The 22,458-nt window shown below is 39.7% G+C and overlaps 1 protein-coding gene across 2 annotated transcripts in view; it reads left to right on the forward strand.

Annotated features, from left to right (window-relative positions):
- The window catches only part of LOC107326453 (cytochrome P450 2J2-like), a 35,398-nt gene extending 13,754 nt beyond the window's left edge, over positions 1-21,644 (forward strand). Inside the window, exons 2-9 of one of the 2 annotated variants that reach the window (XM_088131752.1) lie at positions 1,312-1,474; positions 2,547-2,696; positions 3,982-4,142; positions 5,283-5,459; positions 9,532-9,673; positions 13,355-13,542; positions 18,975-19,116; positions 21,454-21,644. In XM_088131752.1, the coding sequence (XP_087987878.1) occupies positions 1,312-1,474; positions 2,547-2,696; positions 3,982-4,142; positions 5,283-5,459; positions 9,532-9,673; positions 13,355-13,542; positions 18,975-19,116; positions 21,454-21,644 (1,314 nt within the window). The remainder of the gene's footprint in view (positions 1-1,311; positions 1,475-2,546; positions 2,697-3,981; positions 4,143-5,282; positions 5,460-9,531; positions 9,674-13,354; positions 13,543-18,974; positions 19,117-21,453) is intronic. The other variant, XM_088131753.1, reaches the window with a different exon arrangement.
- The last annotated feature ends 814 nt before the right edge of the window (positions 21,645-22,458 follow it).

Below are 22,458 nucleotides of genomic sequence, written 5' to 3' on the forward strand. Positions count from 1 at the left end.
GGAACACTAGGGATGTAACTGAGATGGGAGTTCCAAAATTACCCTGCAAGAGGCAATGGAAAATCACTTCCACTTTGTGGCCAAGGAAGTGACCTAGATAAATCCATGTCTACGTTTGCTTCAGACAAAGCAGATATTCCCTTTTTGATTGATGAAAATGCTATCTGCATATTCATCCTCTGAAATCCATTTGATTTTGTGGTGGTTGTTGTGTGAAAGTGATTTTGTAAAAGTAGAAGACCTCCAGGAAGAGGGAGCAAGTGGTTATATACCTCTACTTGGTATACTGGCATGGGGGTCCTTCCTTGCCTTGCCTGTGAACTGCAGCTAAGCCATCTCAGAAATGACTTCTGGATCAACCTCCAGTTACTGAATTACACCAGATGGACTGAATTGGGTGTCACTAAGTCTGCCCACTGGCAAGAAATTCTAGTGCCAAAGAAAAGATGATGATGGTGATGATGATGATGATGATAGTTGTCATCTTGGGAGGGCCACAAATGTAGTGCTAGGCAAGGCCAGATTAAGAAATGTTCAGACTTAAATTATGTGAAGCTTGAAGCTGCACAGCACTAAAAACATTCTTCCTACATATACTTCATGAAGATGCAAAAAGCCCCCTAATAATCTTACAAAAGCAGTTATCTTGCAAATCCAGCATGATTTCTTACTTACAATTTTCAAAGATTCTAATGTTCAGAACCACAGGTGCTGGAAAACCATTTATGTGGGATGGCACTACAGTTGGATTAGAAGGTCTCCAAAGTCTCTTCCAACTCATTGATTGTATTGTGTTAGCCACATTTTATGACAGCTCCCAGCATGGACATTTCAGGACCCTCTGTGCTTGAAACAATGGTTTGTGCATCACCTAGCACCCTGTATCCAGGTCCTCCTTCAGCCTACCAGGGTGTTTCCCTCCTGAATTTAACATTGTCTTTCAAGCAACACTAAGTTTATCACCACAGTATAAACCACATACTCTCAATGATATTTACTTTTTCTTTATTTTTTCCAACCAATTATATAAAGCTTGACATTCAGTCATTTAATATTCAGAAGCCCTGTGTAGTGTGATAGTGTGTGTCCCTAAGCTGCTAACTGTAGCTTCTTTAGCTTGTTCCAAAATCCAGCACCAGTGTTGCGAGTCACACATAGCTGTGGACAGAAGTTTCCCAAGCCTTGATGTAAGAGAAGGAAAGGAAGATGAAAAGTCACAAGACAAGAAGCTAGAATGGAAGGTTTACTATTAAGCTGAAACTCTGTTAGAATAATATAAAACATTTCTTTTCTCTTTTTTCCAAACTGCAGCTGGCAAAGCAATATGGGAACATTTATTCTCTGTGGGTAGGGAGTCATCATGCTATAATCCTCTCTGGATACCAAACTGTGAAAAAAGGATTGATTGACAATTCAGAAGCCTTTGCTGATCGTCCGCTCACACCTTTTATTTTAGCTGTTACCAAAAACAGAGGTAAGTCATGGTCAAAACTGTAGGATATTACTGTGTTCTCCCTTGTTATGCTGGTTTACCATTCAGAACCAGTGTGACCAACAATCAGGGTTTGAATTAAAATATCTGGTGATTAGAGAAGGCTATTCTACAGAAACATGAAGGGTAGCACAAGTTTTCTCTGACCACTTCATCTGCTGACCAGTTTTGCCAGCCAGTTCTGCAACTGCCATTTCCCTGAATTTGTTAACTACATATGTTATGAGGCAAAGAAAGTGTCACATCATCTATTCGGTAGGGCTTACATAAATCAAGAAAAGTGATAGGAAACTATTCTTAAAAGGGAGGTTATGCGATGACTTATATGAGGAGCCACTCCATGAAATGTGGGACTTCTGATAGACTCAAATCAAGGCACAGCATATCTTATACGAAAATGAATATGCAATTTGAAAAATCTAGCCAGCCATTTATATATTATTTTAATTTCAGGATTTCTGCTGTAACAGATAGTTTATATGTGCTATCAGGAGGAATCTGTCTAAAACCTTTAAGATAGAGCTAGTAACCCCCCCGAGGTCAGCCATGACCCCAAATCTCTCACATAATCTGGGTGAACTTGTTTATATTATCTTTGTAACAATCAAGGCTTTCTATGTTATTGAAGACCAAGATTTTCTATGGCTTTTTCTAGGTAGAGAAACATGATTTTTCCCTCTCTTGATTGCATTTTTTAAAGCCTACACTACTATTCTTCTTCTTCTTCTTCTTCTTCTTCTTCTTCTTCTTCTTCTTCTTCTTCTTCTTCTTCTTCTTCTTCTTCTTCTTCTTCTTCTTCTTCTTCTTCTTCTTCTTCTTCTTCTTCTTCTTCTTCTTCTTCTTCATCATCATCATCATCATCATCATCATCATCATCTAAATTTATATCCACCTGACTCCTAATGTCTCTGGGCAGTTCAAAATATAAAGCAGGGATTGGATTCTTATATGTAGGAGCAGAACATTATAGAGATATTTTCTAGGCTATCAACCCTAATATCTTTCTATTAATTTTGGTGAGCAATGATTTATGATTGTTCTTTAATGGCTTCAGGTATTGGCTTTTCAAACGGTCATGTCTGGATGCAGCAAAGACGGTTTGGTGTTGTTACCATGAGGAAACTGGGACTGGGAAAAAAAGGTTTGGAATCCCAAATCCAAGAGGAGACCCAACAGCTAGTGGAGCTCTTTGCACGTACAGAGGGTATGTGATCATTTGAGATGATGGTGGATTGAGTCTCAGTCTGCAAAAATCTTTCAATGGTCTGTCACTATTCACTTATGACTAAGTTCATTCAGCACCTTCTATTGTGTCTCTAAGCCTCCCAACTTTCCACTGTTTCATAGACTCATATTTTTGAGGAAAGAAATAGCTTCTATCAGGTGGATGTTCTTGTGAGATTTAATGTAAGATTTTGAGAACTAGTAAAGTCACGAAATCTTGTAAGATTTGTGAAAGTATTGGTTGCAAAAGAACTAACAAGTCAAAGGTTTGTTGTATATGCATGCATGCATGCATGCATGCAAGAAAAAAAGAAAAAGAAAGAAAGAAAGAAAGAAAGAAAGAAAGAAAGAAAGAAAGAAAGAAAGAAAGAAAGAAAGAAAGAAAGAAATATGAGACAAGATTTTAAAGAACTTGCAGGATATTGTGATATTTATATGATCCTGCAGGATTTTTGAAGTTGCTGGTTGCAAGATCCTACAAGAAGTAATAGTGATTGTCAAAGGTTTCTTCTTTGAAAGAAAAAAGCTAAAGAAAAAAGAAAATACCACTCAAACATACAATGGGCCTATTCCTGCAACATGCTGAAACATAAATTATCCAATCCAATTTTATTATAGTGTTATGCTAATCTATCCATAACATGTATATTTATATGTGTACACAAACATAGAGAGAAAGCATGTGGGGAGAGATGATTCTAACACTTTATAACTGGCCATTTTGTGATGTAATGGCTAGTTAAGTGTGGTCCGGAACATATTTTCAAATTCCAAATGTGTCCTTAGGTTCAGAAAAATTAGGGTTGTTCATCTAGCATATATTTTATAGATGCTTCAAATACTTAATTTTTATGGTTATGACCAAATGCATAAATTTCACAAGAAGCTTACCATCAGTGTGACCCCCCCCCAAATCTCATTATGTTTTTTTACTATACATGACCCCTTCTTCTTCAAGCATATAATAGATAAACCAAAATAGAGGAGGTGGACCTGAATATGCCTGAAAAAAGCTTATTGGCAGGAAAGGAATTTCAGATGGAGATATTATTCAAGGACATTTGATAAGTTTTTCCAATTTTCCAGGCTACACCACAATGCATTAAAGCTTCACTCTCAACAGAAAGTTAGAGACTTTAATCTAATAAACAGTAAATAATAATTCCAACTTCTTTTGTTTACTTCTAACAAGCTCAACCAGGGCATCCCATTTTTGGTATTAACAGAATTAATGTGAATAGTAATGCAGATCCTTTCATTTTCAGGGCAGGCATTTGATCCAGCACTACCCATCACAAATTCAGTGTGCAACAACATCTGTGCTGCAGTTTTTGGACATCGGTTTTCCACTGATGACAAGGACTTCCTGGAGTTGATGGAAGCAATTCAGGTTTCCTTAAAATTTGGAGGCAGCTTCTTCCATGGTGTGAGTATTAGTACCTCTGCTTCTCCTTCTCTTTTTTTTCCTTCCCAGCTTAATCAGTCAATTCAAGATTTACTGTATAAACAGAAATTCACATTTTACTGAGTTTTGTTTTCTTATTCATTCCTGAATATCACTGCAATGATTGTTGTACACCTTCAAATTAGTTGATCCTTAAGCTAAAAGTTGGATGTTTTGGAGTGAAGATAAAAATGAGAAAGAATGTATGTCCATGAGGATTGTTGACAAGAGACACTATTGTCCAGGTGGCAACTTTTTCTCCAGGGAGATGCCCTCCAAATGTGTTGAGATTATAACCTGGAATTTTGGGTGGTGTCATTTCAACATGCATGGAGAGGTCCAGGAAGGTGTAGAAATGCTGTGTATATGCACATACAGTGGTACCTCTAGTTACGAACGCCCCTCCTTATGAATTTTTCAAGATACGACCAGCTCTGGCCCCAAACATTTACCTCGACATGCGAACTCTGCCTCTACTTACGAACCGGTTCCGTGGCCATTTTCCCTGCTGCCACGCGGTCGCGGCTTCCTGTGGGCGAGATCGCGGTAGCAAGGAGACATTCGGTGAGGCTTGTGGTGTGTTTTGTGGCGTTTGGAAGGTTTTTGTGGCGTTTGGAAGGTTTTTGAGGTTTAAAAATAAAATGCATATGTTTCAGAACTGTTTAGCCGTATTTACATTGAAGCTTATGGGGGAAATTTACCTCGGGGTGCGACCAAATTTGGAGGGCGGATTAGCCGTATTTACATTGAACCTTATGGGGAAATTTGCCTCATGGTGCGACCAAATTCGGAGGGCAGAACGGATTGACCGTATTTACATTAAACCTTATGGGAAGCTTTACCTCGACTTGAGACCAACTTGAGTTGCAACCAGAGTCACGGAATGGATTAAGTTCGTAACTAGAGGTACCACTGTATATGCACATAACTGATGAGTATGAGAGTCTGTTGTTAAGAAACAAGACAAACAGTTTCCCTTGTGGATTGCCTAGGTTTCCCTGTGTCCTAAATTTCATGCAGTTAGGTTCAAGGAAATATGGTTGAAGTGATAATCCATAGGAGTTGGTTTATATATGAAAACATTTCCGTGTTGCAACAAGGTTTGCTTTTCTTTTCTTGTAGCTCTATGAAGTTTTCCCACGTATCATGAAACTTCTGCCAGGCCCTCACCAGACTGCCCTGTCTGCATTTGAGATGCTTTTTTCATTTGCAAGGAAGCAGATTAAACAGCATAAGGAGAACCAGAACCTGCATGAACCACAGGATCTCATTGATTTCTATCTGTTTCAAATAGAAAAAGTAAGCTTTTACATTATATGGGAATACTGATTGATGGAGAAATAATTGCATCCTTCCTATGTATGACTAAGGATGTCATATGTAGATCCACCTACAGTTTATGCTCCCACATTTCCCATTGCCTTTTTTACACTTCTGGAAAACCTTTTACAAAGTTCCTTATCCAAGGCTCTGGATTAATGTTAGCAGTCATGGAACAGGAGGACCTGTCCTTTCTGGATTGCTAGCTGGTTAAATAACAGGAAGTAAGTGAAAGGAGTAAGAGCTAATACTATGCATGTTTGACATCCAAAAGGAAAATGGAGTATCATCATTCATGGACTTTCATAGATTTAAGAAAAGTCAGTTTTAACCATTTTAAAGAAGTAATAGAATTCCATAGATGGAAATCTTTAGGTCAAAGGGAACTTAAAGTTTTTCATTGAGCTAAGAGGTGAAAGAGGCATGTATAGGAAATGGAAGGTAGGTATAATCACCAAGGAGGTGTATCGGCACGTAGTTACTATCTGCAGAAAATTAAAAAGGCTAAAGCATTAGAAGAATTTATGCTTGCAAGCAGGGCTGGGTTCAGACATGGTGAAGCCCTACCCTATGGGAAGTTGGGGAGGCTTTATTTGGCAAGTGATAACCGGAAATAATTTGAACTGTGGTGCTGGAGAAGACTCTTGAGAGTTCCCTGGACTGCTAGGAGGTCAAACCAGTCAATCTTAAAGGAAATCAACCCTGATTGCTCATTGGAAGGATCGATAATGAAGCTCAAGCTCAGATATTTTGGTCACCTAATGCGAAGAGAGATCTCTTTGGAGAAGACCCTGATGCTGGGAAAGATTGAAGGCAAAAGGAGAAGAGGACGGCAGAGGATGAGATGGTTAGATAGCATCACTGAAGCAATGAGCATGAAACTGAGCAAACTCAGGGAGGCAGTGAAGGACAGGAAGGCCTGGCGCAATATGGTTCATGGGGTCACGAAGAGTCGGACACGACTTAACGACTAAACAACAACAACAACAGGAAATAAACACATATAACAAACTGAACCTGGCCACCATGTAGCTAGGGTGCATAACAAACTCATGATGGGTTGGGTAATGTCCCTCTTTGAACAGAAAATGTGAATGTATTGTCGAAGGCTTTCACGGCTGGCATATGATGGCTGGTGTGGGTCTTCCGGGCTGTGTGGCCGTGTTCTGGAAGTTTTTTTCCTAACGTTTCGCCAGCATCTGTGACCAGCATCTTCAGAGTGCAGGAGCACAGACAGGAGCAGTTCTCTCTGTGCCTAGGATGATGTGACCCTTTTGTGGGTATTTATAGAGATCGGAAGGGGGAAGGGGGATTCGGGGTTGGGTTGGGGGGTTAGGGGGTGGGGGGGTCTGGGTTAACGAGTGGCTGCTTGTTTTGGTGTCAGAATTTGTGTGTATCTTCCTGGAGTTTAGGTAGGGTTTTTTCTTCTATTGAGTTGTTGATGAGTGGCTGCTGAGGGTGATTAGCAAGTTCATTGTGTGAACTGTTCACACATCCTGGTGGTTGAGCTGAGTTCGTTGACCTTTTGCAGGCTGTATTTTTCAGGATTGGTAGCCAGGTTTTGCTGATTTTTAGACTCTCCTCTTTTTTTTTTTTTATTGAAACTGTACTGGTGTTTGTGAATCTCAATGGCTTTCCGGTATAGCCTGGTATAGTGGCTGTTGGTGTTGTCCAGTATCTGTGTTTTCAAATAGGATTTTGTGTCCAGTGTGCTTGAGAGCATGTTCAGCTACTGCAGAATACACAATTTCCAAACAATCTTCAGACCCACCAGAAAAGTACAAGTGCTAAAATCAGCAAAAGACAAAAGGGATCCCCTCACCGCCGCAGGAGTATACCGCATACCATGCAGTTGTGGGCAAGTATACATCAGGACCACAAAATGCAGCATCCATACCAGGATAAAAGAACACGAAAGACACTGCAGACTACAGCAACCAGAAAAATCTGCAGTGGTAGATCCCCAGAAAGATACATGCATATGCTGATCTCCAAAATAAGCAGCCACTCATTAACCCACAACTCCCCCCCCCCTTGCAGGCACCCTCGCTTATCTCCATAAATACCCACAAAAGGGTCACATCATCCTGGGCACAGAGAGAACTGCTCCTGTCTGTGCTCCTGCACTCTGAAGATGCCGGTCACAGATGCTGGCGAAACATTAGGAAACAAAACTTCCAGAACACGGCCACACAGCCTGGAAGACCCACACCAGCCACTAGAAAATGTGAATGTTTACGATAACTTATGCATACATATTCACTAAGAAAATGTGAAAGCATATCTTAATTAATTGAGGGCCATGTGAGCCATACAGGAGGGTTTAATTTCTGGAGGCTTTCATAAATGAAATTACAACTATAACAAATGTAAAAAAGTGAAAGTTTGAGAGGTCCCTTAAGATGGTGAGGCATAAACTGTAGTTTGCTTAGCTGACGTCTTCTCAGAAGAGAAGCTAAAAGCCACAAAAAGGATTTTTTTGGCCACACCATTAGTAAAAGGAAAAAAAAAGAAGGCATGGGCCCACCGCTAGGAGAAGCCGGTACAACAGTAACAGATGATAGGAAGAGGGCAGTGCTCCTCTCCCCCTATTTTCCATCACTTTTCTCCCTGATGGGAAACTGTGTCCAAATGGAACTAAGAAGAATAGTTAACAAAAGAGGAAGTGGCAAATGTAGTTCTTGTCTTCAAAAAATGTGTGTGTGGGGCAGGAGGTGGGGGGGGAGAGGATTTGGGTAATTTTTAGAGTAGTCAGCTAGATTTTGATAATAAATGAAACTTAGGCAGAGATTATTAAGTAGTTGGTTTGTGAGTGTTTAGAAAAGAAAGTATTGTGTCTCAGGAGTCAGCATGGGCTTATCAACAATAAATCTTGCCAAACCAACCTGGTCTTTTCTTTCTTCAGCCTAGAAGAAAGGCAATTTATGAGGGAAATGATGGATTTGTATATAACCACACATAGTTAGCAGAAAATGGACAAGGATAAGTTTTCTTCTTCCCTTTAAACATTAGAACCAGGAATCATCCAATAAAGCTGAGCAGAAGAGTTGGAAGAGGTACAACACATATTAACCTGTGGACATGGTAAAAGCCACCAATTTAGCGCTAAAAAGAGTCTGGTTAAATATGTGCAAGACATATCAGTCATGGGTTATTCATCTTGAAGATTCTGTATTATCTTCTCATTGGAGCCAGAATGCTTCCAAATACCAATTGCAGGGGAATAGTAATAGGAAAGGGATATGTCTACCTTTTCCTGATTGTGAACATCCCAGAAGCATCTCATTGACCAATAAAATGTTGAACTAAGATGGGATTTGGTCTGATCTACCCCATCTGTATTTGGGTTCTAATGTTCTTGGGTCCAAATCCATACAGGGAGGACCAAGTGCATGAGACCATCAAGGAAGCCCCCATTTACTCTGATCTTTTCTAACATTGCCTACACAATTCTTTCTCCCACTGTTTCTGTATGATGAGTAAAGTCAAATATGTCTCTAGAAAGACCATTGGTGCCTTTTCATGCTGCAATTTTTTTTTTTTTAAAGTAAAAAGCAGCCCCGGTTCAGCTTCTTCACTGAATGTAAATAAGATTTCCAGTCAATGGGGAAGGGTGAAAGCAGTTTTTCCCAGTGGGAAAGTGCTGGGGGGTTGGCTCAGCTTCTCCGGTGAACACTTGCTACATGTGGCTTCTGGCCATGGATTGTAAATCCCTTCATTCAGTGCCACCGTAACTTCGAATGGTCACTGAATGAATGGTCATAAGTTGAGGACTACCTGTATATCACTTCCATGATAGCTTGATAATGCAATCCAGATGTTAACATCACTAAGCCTGAAGTTCTCAAACTACAGCTTACACTCTATTATGTCCCAATATTTATATTCACCATCCCCAGACTCATTTTGGACAACAAGCCTATTCCCCTCCCCCCCACACACACAATATGGCCCATGGACTAGAACAAGAGAATGCTAAGTTGGGAAAGTATGGGCAATAATAGAAACATGCTTATAAATACCACTTCACCATACTTACTGTTAAACACAGAGCAAGAATGATCCCAATTCTACCTATGATGAAGACAACTTGGCTCACTGCATTGCTGACCTCTTTGTTGCTGGGACAGAGACAACCTCAACTACTCTCCACTGGGCATTGCTGATTATGGCCATTCATCTGGATATCCAAGGTGAGACCAATTGCTGCATGGCTGACAGTAAAATGGGGTTATTATTATGGATTAGAATTCCACAGTGTTGTCATACTAAGTTGCTTGCTAATATATTTATGTACTGGGTCCATATATACACTTCTTGATATGATTTCAGATTATATCATGGTCCCTCTGCAAGTTGCTTTTGGAAGGCATCATCAACATCCCTGTGGATGGGAGGGCAATAGAAGACACCAAAAACAGTATTGCTTTTAATTTTCTCCTAGGCCAATTCTTCCTCCTTTTCTGTTGCTTCTGTTCCATCTGCAGACTATCACAGTATCTTCTGGTTGCTGTAGTCTAGTTATGTGAATCATCCCACCAGGTATCTGTTATGCCTATTAATTATATTGGCCTTCAATATTGACAGCTGAAGCTTGTTTATTTCCCATATTATGAGCATCAGTGTATAAACAACAGAGGCCAAGGCCTTAATAGTCTAATGCTTTTTTTCCCCCTGAATTTTCTTTTAATATTTTCAGAAGCCCCATTTCAGGAATACTCCAACTTTCTACTGTGCAGAAGTCTTTATTGGAGATCCTTGAATTAGGGTTTTCATTTCCACTCCCACTGGATTCAGTTTAAAGCCTTCCAAATCAAATGTCCCATACTTTGACCAAGCAGATTTTTACCAGTCTTTTTGATGTGCAACTCATCTGGTGCCAGCAGTCAAGAAAATTAAGTGATGTTTGGTCTCGTGCTGCTCTAGTATTTGACTTTTTCTTTAAGTACTGCTGCAAGCTTGCTGCAAACATATCACAGTTATTGTCAAAGGCTTTCACGGCCGGCATACGATGGCTGATGTGGGTCTTCCGGGCTGTGTGGCCATATTCTGGAAGTTTTGGTTCCTAACGTTTCACCAGAATCTGTGACTGGCATCTTCAGAGGACAGGAGCACAGACAGGAGCGGTTCTCTCTGTGCCCAGGATGATGTGACTCTTTTGTGGGTATTTATGGAGATAAGCGAGGGTGCCTGCAAGGGTGATGGTGGGGGTTGTGGGTTAATGAGTGGCTGCTTATTTTGGAGATCAGCATATGCATATATCTTTCTGGGGATTAGGCAGGGTTTTTTGTGTTGAGTTGTTAATGAGTGGCTGCTGAGGGTGATTAGCATGTTCATTGTGTGAATTATTCACGCGTCCTGGTGCTTGAGCTGAGTTTGTTGACCTTTTGCAGGCTGTATTTTTCAGGATTGGTAGCCAGGTTTTGCTGATTTTTAGACTTTCTTCTTTTTTATTGAAACTGTGCCGGTGTTTGTGAATTTCAATGGCTTCCCGGTATAGCCTGGTATGGTGGCTGTTGGTGTTGTCCAGTATCTCTGTGTTTTCAGATAGGGTTTTGTGTCCAGTGTGCTTGAGAGCATGTTCAGCTACTGCAGATTTTTCCGGTTGCCGTAGTCTGCAGTGTCTTTCATGTTCTTTTATCCTGGCATGGATGCTGCGTTTTGTGGTTCCAATGCTGGCGAAACGTTAGGAACCAAAACTTCCAGAACATGGCCACACAGCCCGGAAGACCCACATCTGCCATATCACAGTTAGTTTTCAGAAAGCATTGCTGATCACAATTTCAAACTCCTGTTCATCTTCACTTACGTTTTAAATTGCCCTGTAAATATTACAATAAACAGCACCTTAGTTGAAAACACCACTGTATGTGTATGTGGGATGTGCATGTCCCTTTCCCATCCTCTGACAGCATCACTAATAGAAAGCTTCTATTTCTTCTTTCTTTCTTGGGCTTTCAGGTAAACTAAGTACAAATTCTTGGATGGAGTGAATGTTTTAGGAACTCCTCCTAAATCTCTTATCCGAAACTCCTCTCCAAATTTTTATTAGGTCTCCCTATTGGTTCACTCAGTGAGAATATGTTTTCTCACCCATGGTCTATGAAAATATTTAGAAGACAACATTATAAAAGGTATTTCAGTTAAAATAAATCCATTGAAGTTGATGGATTTAAAGGAGCGTGCTCTTAAACACAAGCATATTCACTACCTCTGTCATCCATTGTTCACAACAAACCACATCCTACATTCTGTCTTTGTACCAGCATTTGCCCATATTAACATTTCTCCATCTGAGTTCTCATCTTTTTCTGGCTGTAATTTTTCAAGCTTCCTTTAGAAAAGGCTGAAGAACATAAGACATTATTGTTGAAGCATGCTGGATAAATAAGAAAAAGAATACTAAAAAGAAATCAGTATGTGCTTTATTGATTATAGAGAGACCTTAAGTTGTGTCAATCATGTCAAGCTGTGGAATGTACTTAGAAAAATCAGAATCTCAGAACATCTCATTGTCCTCATGCAAAACCTACACTATATACAGGTCAGACCAGCATAGCACAGACAGAAGACAATGAAATAGACTAGCTCCAGGTTGGCAAAGGAGTGAGACAAGTCTGTACACTCTCTCCTTTTTATTCAACCTATATGCTGAATATATATTAAGGGAAGCTGGACTGGAAGAAGATGAGCATGGTTCTAAAATTGGAGAAGGAAACATCAATAACCTGCACTATTGACACTTTTGAACTTTGGTGTTGGAGAAGACTCTTGAGAATATCATGGACAGCCAAGAAAACAAACAAATGGATAATTGAACAAATGAACCCAGCATTCTCACTTGAGGCACAAATGACCAGGGTCAAATTAGCATACACATTATGCACAGACCTAGCTCTCTCGAGAAGGGTTTAATGCTGGGAAAGGTGGAAGGAAAGAGAAGAGGAAGACCAGCAGCAAGGTGGATGAACTCAGTTACAGTGGTGATGGGTGCACCATTGGAAGACCTAAAGGACCAGGTTAGGGACAGATCATCACGGTTAAAATCTGTTTATGTGGTTGCTAACAGTCACCATCAGCTTGATGGCACATAATAAATCAATCAATCAAATTATTTTTTTTAGTAGTTTTCTTCTGTTGTGTTTTGGTTTCCATTTCTTGTGTTTAATGTATTGAAGTGGACAGCCATATAAATTGTTTAAATAAATACATACATAAATAAATAGTAAAAATTCTGCTAAGATACACAAAATTAATTTACAGGTAGTCCCGTTTAAGAACAAGTTCTGTTCCCAAGGTCTGTCCTTAAGTCGAATTTGTATGTAAGCCAGAACAAGTATAATATTGCATAAGTAGTATTGTGTAATTAACTCGAACCATTGTGCATTTAACTCAAATCAGTGTGTATTTAACTCAAATTTTGCTACAGTAAGGTCCGTTCTTAATTATAGGTTGTCTGTAAACTGGGCATTCTTAACTTAGGGACTATCTGTAATTGCTCCAGGTTTGTTTTTTTTTGCCCTTTACCTATAAATAGCAATTGTTCATTTAATTTTCCCTGTCAAACCCAGCTACTTTAATCTTTGTTATACTTATTTTCATCTTGATATGTCTTATACAGACTTACCTCTATTCAACATTCTTGCAACATTTATGATTTCCTTTCCAACAATTTTTATTGGACACTAACAATAATAGCATTTGTTTTGTTTCACTGCCATTTTCATGCAAATTATTTACAATTCATGTTTTTCAAACAGCAATCGTATGACATTCTTTCACATGGAAAATTTCCCTCAATATTTGTCTTGTTTGTTTCCTAAGATAAATTGCAGGGTGTTCAGTAACACTCCCTTTCTTACTCTTTTTCTCAGATAAAGTCCACAAAGAAATAGAAGATGTTTTGGGTTCATCTCACTCAATCTGTTATCAAGATCTAAAGAAACTGCCCTACACCAATGCTGTGATTCATGAGATCATGCGAAGCAAATACATCCTTTTATTTGGGATACCAAGACAATGTGTGAAGGATGTCTATCTGGATGGTTTTCTAATTCCCAAGGTAAAGAATGTTAACTTACTGAATTTCTGGAGGCTGCATCTTCATATAGGAACTCTTTGGCTGAACTTTCAGTTGTGCTGGACACAAGGTGCTGGGTTGGTTTTGGCTTAGCATGTTATATGAATCCAGCCAATTAGGGTTTATTTAATCAACCATGGCTAAGCAAGTGATACTTAGCACAGTGTATGAACCCAGAAAACGCATTTGAAAATATGAATTCTCAAAATTCTTCTCATTTCATGAGAATGACCATAGCAAATTCAAATATGTGGTTCTGAGATAAATTTTATGGGTATTTTCAACCATCTGTAGGCATGACAGTTAATCTAAGTTATATAGTTTACAATAGTCACCTCAGCTACATTTACTTGTGTAATAAGAAAGGGACCCTCAGGGTCAAACCAGCCTGTCCCTCTGAGGTATTTTGGTTCTGAGGTAACTGACATCTGGGGGTGAAAATTAGCAGAAAATCAGCCCCCTTTGTTGCTGCCACCTCTTTTTTATCAACCAGTTTCTCCCTCACTCAAAAAAATCCTACCACAATTCTAATTAAATGACTTTCACATTTGCCTGAGGTAACCCTCTCCTCCAGGACTCCTGCCAATTCCCTCACATAAGACACCCAAAACTCTTCCCGCCAAAACCTGACAGACACCCCCTTCTTTTCTTCTATTGGCCCTAAGCGGTCATATGACTTCCTCCAGCCACATCTGGCTGATTTTTGATTGAAAGGGCCAGCTGCTCCCCACTACAACTTGGCACTATTTTTTGCAAATATTTAAGTGATTCTGGACAATAAACAAACCCATTTGTTATATATTGCCACAGAAACTTTATTCCCAATTCTCAAAATGTTAGATTTATTCCAATTTATTATATAGTCACAAAATGTATTATATTATAAAACTTGGTATCCAAAATCTGGATACAGACCTTTAAGAATTGCCAAGAAGAGCCAAAATGTCAGCAATGTATATTAACAACCTTTGTTCACTTCTAGCACCTGTGTAACTTGAATGTCAATAGATTGTCTAGTAAGACACGTCAAGGGTTCCAAGTTCATTATGAGAAGAGACAGCTGGCATCTTGGAAAAATTCCATAAAATGTCTTAATTGATAAGGAGATAACCCCATCTGTAATAATTCAAGCAGAAGGATTTCAAATAATACATTTTAATCTAAGAAATAAAAGTTAAAGGATATCCATTTTTGTTATAACATGTTATAGAAATGTAATCTGTGGCATTTCAAAAGCTTGCTTATTTATTTATTTATTTATGCAATTTATGTGTCCAGTAATCTCATTCCCAGAGTTCTGGGTGGTTAACAATACACTAAAAATTCAACATAGAAAAAACAACAGAAATTAAAGAGAATTATAATGGGAATAAAACAATATACTGTATAACATACAAGGCACCAGAACCCATTAAAAATTTACATTTTTTACTCAAACCTCACAGGCGAGACTTACGAAACATCCCAGCCCCAGTGCCCTAGGGCTTTAAGGCCTTCTTAAGGGGTAATGGCATTGGGGGCCATCTGAATCTTGGATATAATGCTGTTCCAGAGGGCAAGCTCCACAACAGAGAAGGCATGTATGCTGGGTCCTATTAGATGCGTCACAGAAGGCACCCAGAGCATGGCAGATATAATTGGATGAGCAGACATAATTTGTGCCATGTACGGCTTTATTGATGATAAAAAAACCACCTTGAATTGCACTCAAAGTAACCTTCAATTGGGCAAAATGATGCATCATAGGGCAACAATTTTTGAGTCAACGTACCTCAAATGGGCTAACTTAAAGAATCTGTCCAAAATCCAGGACCCATTACTCCTGTGGAATTGAAATTTGGCAAAAATTGTTATTTCCAATGCTCCCTGACAGCTTCCCACAAATCAGTGGGGAAGCTGGCAAGAAGTGTGAACACTTCGGTGGTGATGACAGAACCATACAGCATTGTGGTAAAAAATAAAAAAAAAAATAAAAAAATTGCCAGCCTAATTATGCTGCATGGAAACAGGGTGGTGGTGGTGGTGTCATGGTCAACAGATGACACCAAATGTTGTTGGGAAGCAGCAAGGAGGAGGAGAGAACAAGAATAGGATGAGGCCAGGGCCGCATGACTCCAGGATCAAACAGTCAGGACATATAACATGAGAGAAGGAGAGAAAGAGGTATTTCTCTCGCTATGTACCTTTCTTCTTTAATAAACAGATGTTTTCTTCTTTAATTTTCAAACCAAACTAATAGCAATCCACCCACCATCATTTTGTTTCTGTTTAGGTAAGGAAATATTTCTGAAATGATGACCCAGTGGGTCATGGGTTGTTTAGTCTATATACTACTAAAGCTCTCAGTCTGTAACCTTCAGCTGGGCAAAATGGTGCATCATAGGGCAATAATTTTTGAACCAAGGTACCTCAAATGGGCTAACTTACAAAATGTGTCCAAAATCCAGGACCCATTACTCCTGTAGGATTGAAATTTGGGAAATTTGTGGCTGTGCTGCTGTGCTGCCATGATCAGCCCAGGTCACATGATCATCATGGGCATATCCCTGACCTCTTTCCTGCCTTCCTCTGTCCCCTGTGGTCAATCAGCTGGTGGCAAGGCCTGACAGGTGAGCAGTGATTGGTTGCTTTGGAACTGAGGCAGAAATTTGAAATCTCTTAACAGCAGTTGGCTGTGAGGGAAGGATGAGGGAGAGATTTGGATGCCTGCCAGTGAGGTAGGGCTGGCTGGGGGGTGCTGGCGGTTGATGGGTGAGCCCTCTTCCTCCTTTGAGGAATGGGGCCCTTGGGTACACGGTGGGATGGGGAGCGGGATGCAGTTTTTCTCATGGTCTGTGGCTCCCTTTGCTCCATCTCCCCCAAGCAAAGTGGCAGGCAGTTCTGTGGGTCAGCTGAGGAGGAGCAGGAGGAGGAGGCTTCACTGAGGTTCTCTTGAGGGTTGTGAGGGGAGGGCAAATGGCACAAGCACTTATGTAAGCTTCACGTTTGGTCCATAAGCTGTTAAAGTGTGACCTGTTTTGAGAAGGTAGAAGACAGACATTGACCAATAGTAATAAAGTATTATTAAATTTTAGCAGCACAGGCATTACATAGTGCTCCATTGAGTCTAACTGTACAATGTTTGAATGTAGCTTAGTTGGAATTTGTATACTTAAGCCACCACACAATCTACCTCATCCTACTCCAGGAGCTGCTGCAAGTGAGAAAGATGTATACCCACTTATAAACAAGCTGTTATCTAGCAGGTTTCTTGAAGTAGGGGTAAGTCAAATTCAGCAACATAATTCATGAAAACAGAGTCTTTGGATTTAGCATTCTAGCCTGCTGTATTCCATGAAAGAATTGTTAGGGCTTTAGAGGTATCCAAATGTCAGTCTGAGTTCCTAGTAGTGACCATTGTAAGAGACAGATCCTCAAGAAAAGTGGGAACATAAGTTGGTAATACTGTTTGGTGTTAAAATGAACTGTCAGAGAAATGGGTGTATTTTGGGTGCCAGAGAAAACAATATCAATAGGCAATTCCAGGGATGGCATGAGACTCAAAGCCAGACTTTTGTTTCTGAGTAGTTGCTAATTGCTGCAATAACAATACTTCTTTGTCAGTTTGATCTTCAGCATCCCCCTCTAGCCCCCACAATGATTTTTTGGGGGGGGATACAATTGGGGAGTTACACTATAAGAGGGTATTGGTGTTAAAAGCATGTCTGGATCTGATGAAAGCAAAAAATGAGCCTTTTTCTCAGAGTCTGTGTACTTTAGATTCTCTAATTAATATAACATTTTGTCAGCTGCAGATTATCGGGGACTGAGTTAGACATAAAAGATACTCCATTGATGGTCTGTGTGCCTGGGCTTTTTGTTACTATGGCGTCATTAACAATTTGCTGATTGAGTTTATTGCCACAGTCCTGAGTACATGGTAGGACTAGATTAATTAATCATTTCACTGTGGAGTGTATCTTCTTGTCCTTCATCCAATCCCTTTTTGGTGTCTGCTTGCTCTGAATCTGTCAATGCACCAAATTAGTCAATCAATTTTTCTTCCAGTGAGTCCACAGCAGACTCTCTGGCTATAGATAATGCAGTTTGTTGATTAGAGCTCCTCTTTCTCAAGGTCATTGCTGGTGAAACATTCCTGAGGTTATCTGGGCTCAAATGGTTACTCTTAGATTTTAAAGGGGTAAAACCGTCTTTGGAAAACTGATCCAAAAGCAGGCTAGCTTTCTCTGAACAGAAGACATGTAGTGGGAATATTGAGCTCAGGGAGGGCTTCATTTTGAAAAGCACGCTAGGGACTGTAGATTGCTTAAATGTTGGCAGAATTTGCCTGCAGCCTCTTCTAGATGGCAGCCATTTGGCATGAGGTAGATTTATCCAAGAGCTTTTGCAGTGAAGGAGCTTGCTGAAGGACAGAATAACTGCCTTTTTGAAGTCCCATCGCCCTCTGTTCTTTCTATTGTTGGAAGTATGCAGAGTGATCTGATTGGTCTGTAAATAATTGCACTTACCTTGTCTCTGCCCCTTTTCTGTTTAAGAGTTAAGCCCTCCACAGTTATCTCTTTCTCTCCTAGTAAATTTTGGAGTGGGGTCAGCTCTAAATTCCCTGTTAGCTGCTTGTTGGTGTAAGCAGCATGTGTCTTTACAGCTTCTGCTGTTCTATTTGGGTGACTCTCAGTATACTTTACAAAGGGCTCCTTTGGTAGATCAACCTTATTTTTGAGTCAAAAGTTTGAAGATCGAGATCGCCATTTGCACTGTGAGCAGGCATTGCCTAGCTGTGAAGTCTGTTACATTCTCCCTTTTTAAGTTCATATCATCCCCATCTTGCATAAGCAATCTAGGGAGATACGTATCCTCTACCAGGGAAGAAGAAAGTTCCATAAGCTGTTGACTTTCAGCTTCTGTCTGTAGATTCCATTCCAAAGAGTTATGAGTGTGATGTCTACCTGGAGAGTAAGTAGGGTCAGAGTTACTTACTGAACTTGTCTGTTTATTGTATATTCATCCACTTTCTGCTGCTTCAAAGTCTTGGGTGGCATCTGTGTTGTGGAGTGCTGTCTCTTCTTCCTTTTTCCCATTCTTGAGTCCTGTTTTATGTTTTACTAAGTTGTAGCTGGAGCAGATAGATGACATCCCAGGTGTTATACTTTATAAAAAGTAAATTAAAAGTATATAAAAATGAAAATAAATTGAAAGATAGAATAGAATAAAACAGAGAGCATAGATTAAGAGCTGCTCACCCATTGCCATCTTGAGGCCACTCCCAATTAAATAAAATAGTAGAAATGCCTTCCAAATTAAGTGCATGTGATGATTTAGACTTAGTTGAAGAAAGCAACTAATACAAAAAGGATAGCTAGAGACAAGAATTATGCTTGTCTAGATTGATGAGTCATTTTTTTTTTCTTTCTTAGGGAGCTGTTATTGCTCCAGACCTGCGTTCTGTTCTTTTTGATCCTGAACTTTGGGAGACACCTGAAGAGTTCAACCCCAACCATTTTTTGGACAAGGAAGGACATTTTGTATCAAGAGAAGGATTTGTGCCATTTGGAGCAGGTAATCTTTAGTTGGGGTTGAGGTTTAAAAAGGAAAGAAAAAAATGTTCCATGTCACCTGGGGATTTGGAAAATAGTAGAATTAAGGTTGTTCTTCCCACAACACTTAACTGGATGAATGGGACTAGAGGTTAGAGTAGCATAAAAATTCTAAAAGGGGTTCCCTGAGCCCAAGAACTAACTCACATCATATTAGATTAACCTCAGGCATTTGGTAATGAATGCAGCTAAGCTAATTCCAACTGCTTATGTTGTAGGAACTCCAGACTAAAAGGTTAACTTTCTTCTCCTCAGATGGAAGCAAATGTCCCAGGGGCACCTATAAAAATAGGGCCCTTGTAGGCCCTTCATCGTTACGTATTTTGGTTCATTTCTTTCTCCTTAGGCACATAGAAGGGTCGAAAACAAAGTATAAAAAGGTGGGAGGTGAGGAGGACACCTCTGAATCTTTCCACACTGGCCTGGATCTAGTTCCTCCTCCATGTATTTCTTAAAAATGATTTGCTTCAGCTTGAGGGGAAAAGAAAGGAAAAAAAGAAGTCAGTCAGGAAGTGAGAACTCTTAGGTATCTCCACTGAAAATGGAAGAATGATAAAACTGGCCATAATATTAGATACTGCCAGTGTGTGATGAAAACAGCAATGACTCAGAGAGAGGACAGCTGGCTTGCATCATAGGAAAAGGGCCAAGAAAGAGCCAGTAGAAACTAGCTGAGTTTTGGGCAAAACATGGAATCTCTCAACAAGTCTATCCCTGTTGTGCATTGTAGGGCCAAAGGGCAGCCCCCTGAGGATGGGAAAGGAGTCAGCAAACCAATCCCCAACTACTGCATTTTAGGGGAATTAATGTATCCCACATATTAGAATTTTCTATGCAAGAAATAGCTTATCTTCATTGTTTGTAAATGTTGGAATGACAATATAATGTGACTGTGTTATGACCAGGAATATTTTGTAACTCTAAATTTAAGAAAAATAGAAAGTGATCCATGTGCAAGAATTGGAGAATATATGTCGGCATGTTCATAATTGTGTATGGGTCCAGGGAAGTCAACAAAGATGAAGTTTTGGCTCACCAGCATTGATTCCTTTCTCAGGATTAAAACCAATTGCCAACTGAAAAAATGGTTAAAGAATAGCCGGAAAAAGAGGACATCTTTTGAGATGGCTGAAACCATCTCAAAAGACCACATGAGATATCAGTAGGAAATATTTTACTATACAGAAGCCCAACATGTTTAAAGAAAATCTTTTGCCAAAGGTTCCTTTCTTGTTAACCAAAACATTTCAGTTACAAATTATTAATGATAAGACACATTCCAAAATGTGTTGGGCTTCTGTATTGCTCTGCCCGCATCCCAGCAAGGTTGGGCCCCAGGTTCTTTTGGATTCAGAAGCAATAACCACACCCATATGAGTACTTAAGCCTTTATTCTGAGACAATATAAGAAAACAACATAATAACATAACACAAGACAGAAATAAAAGAATATTGAAGAATATTAAAGAATATTACATAACCCATGATCAAAGAATATTCAAGAATACGATAAGACAAAGAAAGATCTTATCCCCCTTCTGATAGTCAGGGAACCTCAAAGAAATGATGGCAGACAGACCCTTTCAAAGCCAGCCAACATACAGCACTGCCAATTAAGTCTGCATCCAAGTTTCTCCCACGGGTTTTTTTTTGACTAGCTTATATAGACTCTGAGCCACCATTATTCACACCTGTAGTTGATGTTCTCTTGTCACTGGAGTTGAGACCAAGAACAAGTTCATCTTATCTTGTGCTTAGAATGCTTTGCTTAGTTCTGCCAAAAATAAGACCATGAAGGTTAAGGAATATTTGTTCATGTCAGGTGGTGGTGAGACCATTTCAAAGTTAAGGAGTATCTGTTTCCTTATTGATGATGATGAGAACAATCATCCTACTCCACACAGATGTCCCACCAAGGACAGGGAAAACAAAGTATAACCCAAGTATAACCCTTTAGTGACTAAAATAAATATTTGCTTAATTTTCTATTATGTACTCAACCATTACATAGGAATATAAAGTTGTATTTACCATGCACCTAAAGGAAAGAGGTACACACAACAATCTGATTCCTCCTCACCAATCTTCCAGTAAAACTATAAGTGCTACAGCTTCTATACACTGAAATATTTCTTACCTACACTTGAGGTATCCTTCCCTTTTTAAAGAATAGAAGGAAAGGAATATTACTGACCTTCTGCTTTTCCTGTATTTTCTATGCAGGAGCTCATGTCTGCTTGGGGGAACCCCTAGCAAAGATTGGGTTACTATTGATGTTCTACTTTTATTTTCTCTACAGGAGCTCGGGTCTGTGTGGGGGAACTCCTTGCAAAGATTGAGATCTTCATTATCTTCACCAGCCTGCTGAGGATATTTAGGCTGCAGATCCCAGAAGGAGTGAAAAAGTTCAGTCAAAAATACATATTAACAGGGCTTGTGCAGCCCTCTCCTTACAAGATTTGTGCTCTTCCTCGTGCCAAATCATCATAATAAGTGCAAGCAACAAAGGGGCTTCTTCATATCTGTACATCTTACTGTCTCTTTCTATTTCCACAAATTTGCATGTAGTTCTGTTTCAAGATTGGCTCTCCAGATGTTAAAAGCCATCTCCCAGCATGCCTTGAGATTGGTCAGCTCCCTGCCTACCCTTGGCAATGTAAACATAGCTTTCACACAGTGGTGAAAGCTGCCTACCTGACCAATGGGGAAGGGACTAATGAGGAAATGAAGCCTTGCCAATGCTTTCCTAGTGCAAGTGCTCATGGGATACTAGACACTTCCTAGGGAAAGCAAGTGGGAATTGTAGTCCCAAAACAGTTTATGTACTGTCACAGTTACCATTAAGGAAATCTCAGTTGACTAATAGTTGACTAGGTTCAGTAAGTTGAGGGAATAGGAGTGATTATCATGTGGTTTCAGGAAGTTCTGCCCTGTTCTGGATGGGTTTTGGGTGTGAGATTCTAAATACACATCCTGCATATTCAGGCATACCCTTTATGGTATTCCCTTTGGGCTGGAGCAATATTATGCAATGTTCAGAAGAAGAGTGGAAAGTGGTAAGCAAAAGGAAATAAAAAACAGGAGATAAAAGAAAAGGAAATCAAACTCAATCTAGTTTACACCAATACCATTCACTATGCTTTTTTATTCTTGCCATTCATCCTGGCTTTCACCACCACATACGTTCTCTCTTATTCTTTCAACTTCTGACTCTCACTTTCAGGATCTCATTAACTCAACTGAAGCACAACTTTCTTGGTTTTCCCCTTGCACTTAACTCATTCAATCTTCCTTCATATATCTT

The sequence above is a fragment of the Python bivittatus genome, unplaced genomic scaffold (assembly GCF_059951505.1).
Source record: "Python bivittatus isolate LINGU-HERP-01145 unplaced genomic scaffold, Pbiv_v1 ctg000980_np1212, whole genome shotgun sequence".
Taxonomy (NCBI): Eukaryota; Metazoa; Chordata; class Lepidosauria; order Squamata; family Pythonidae; genus Python; species Python bivittatus.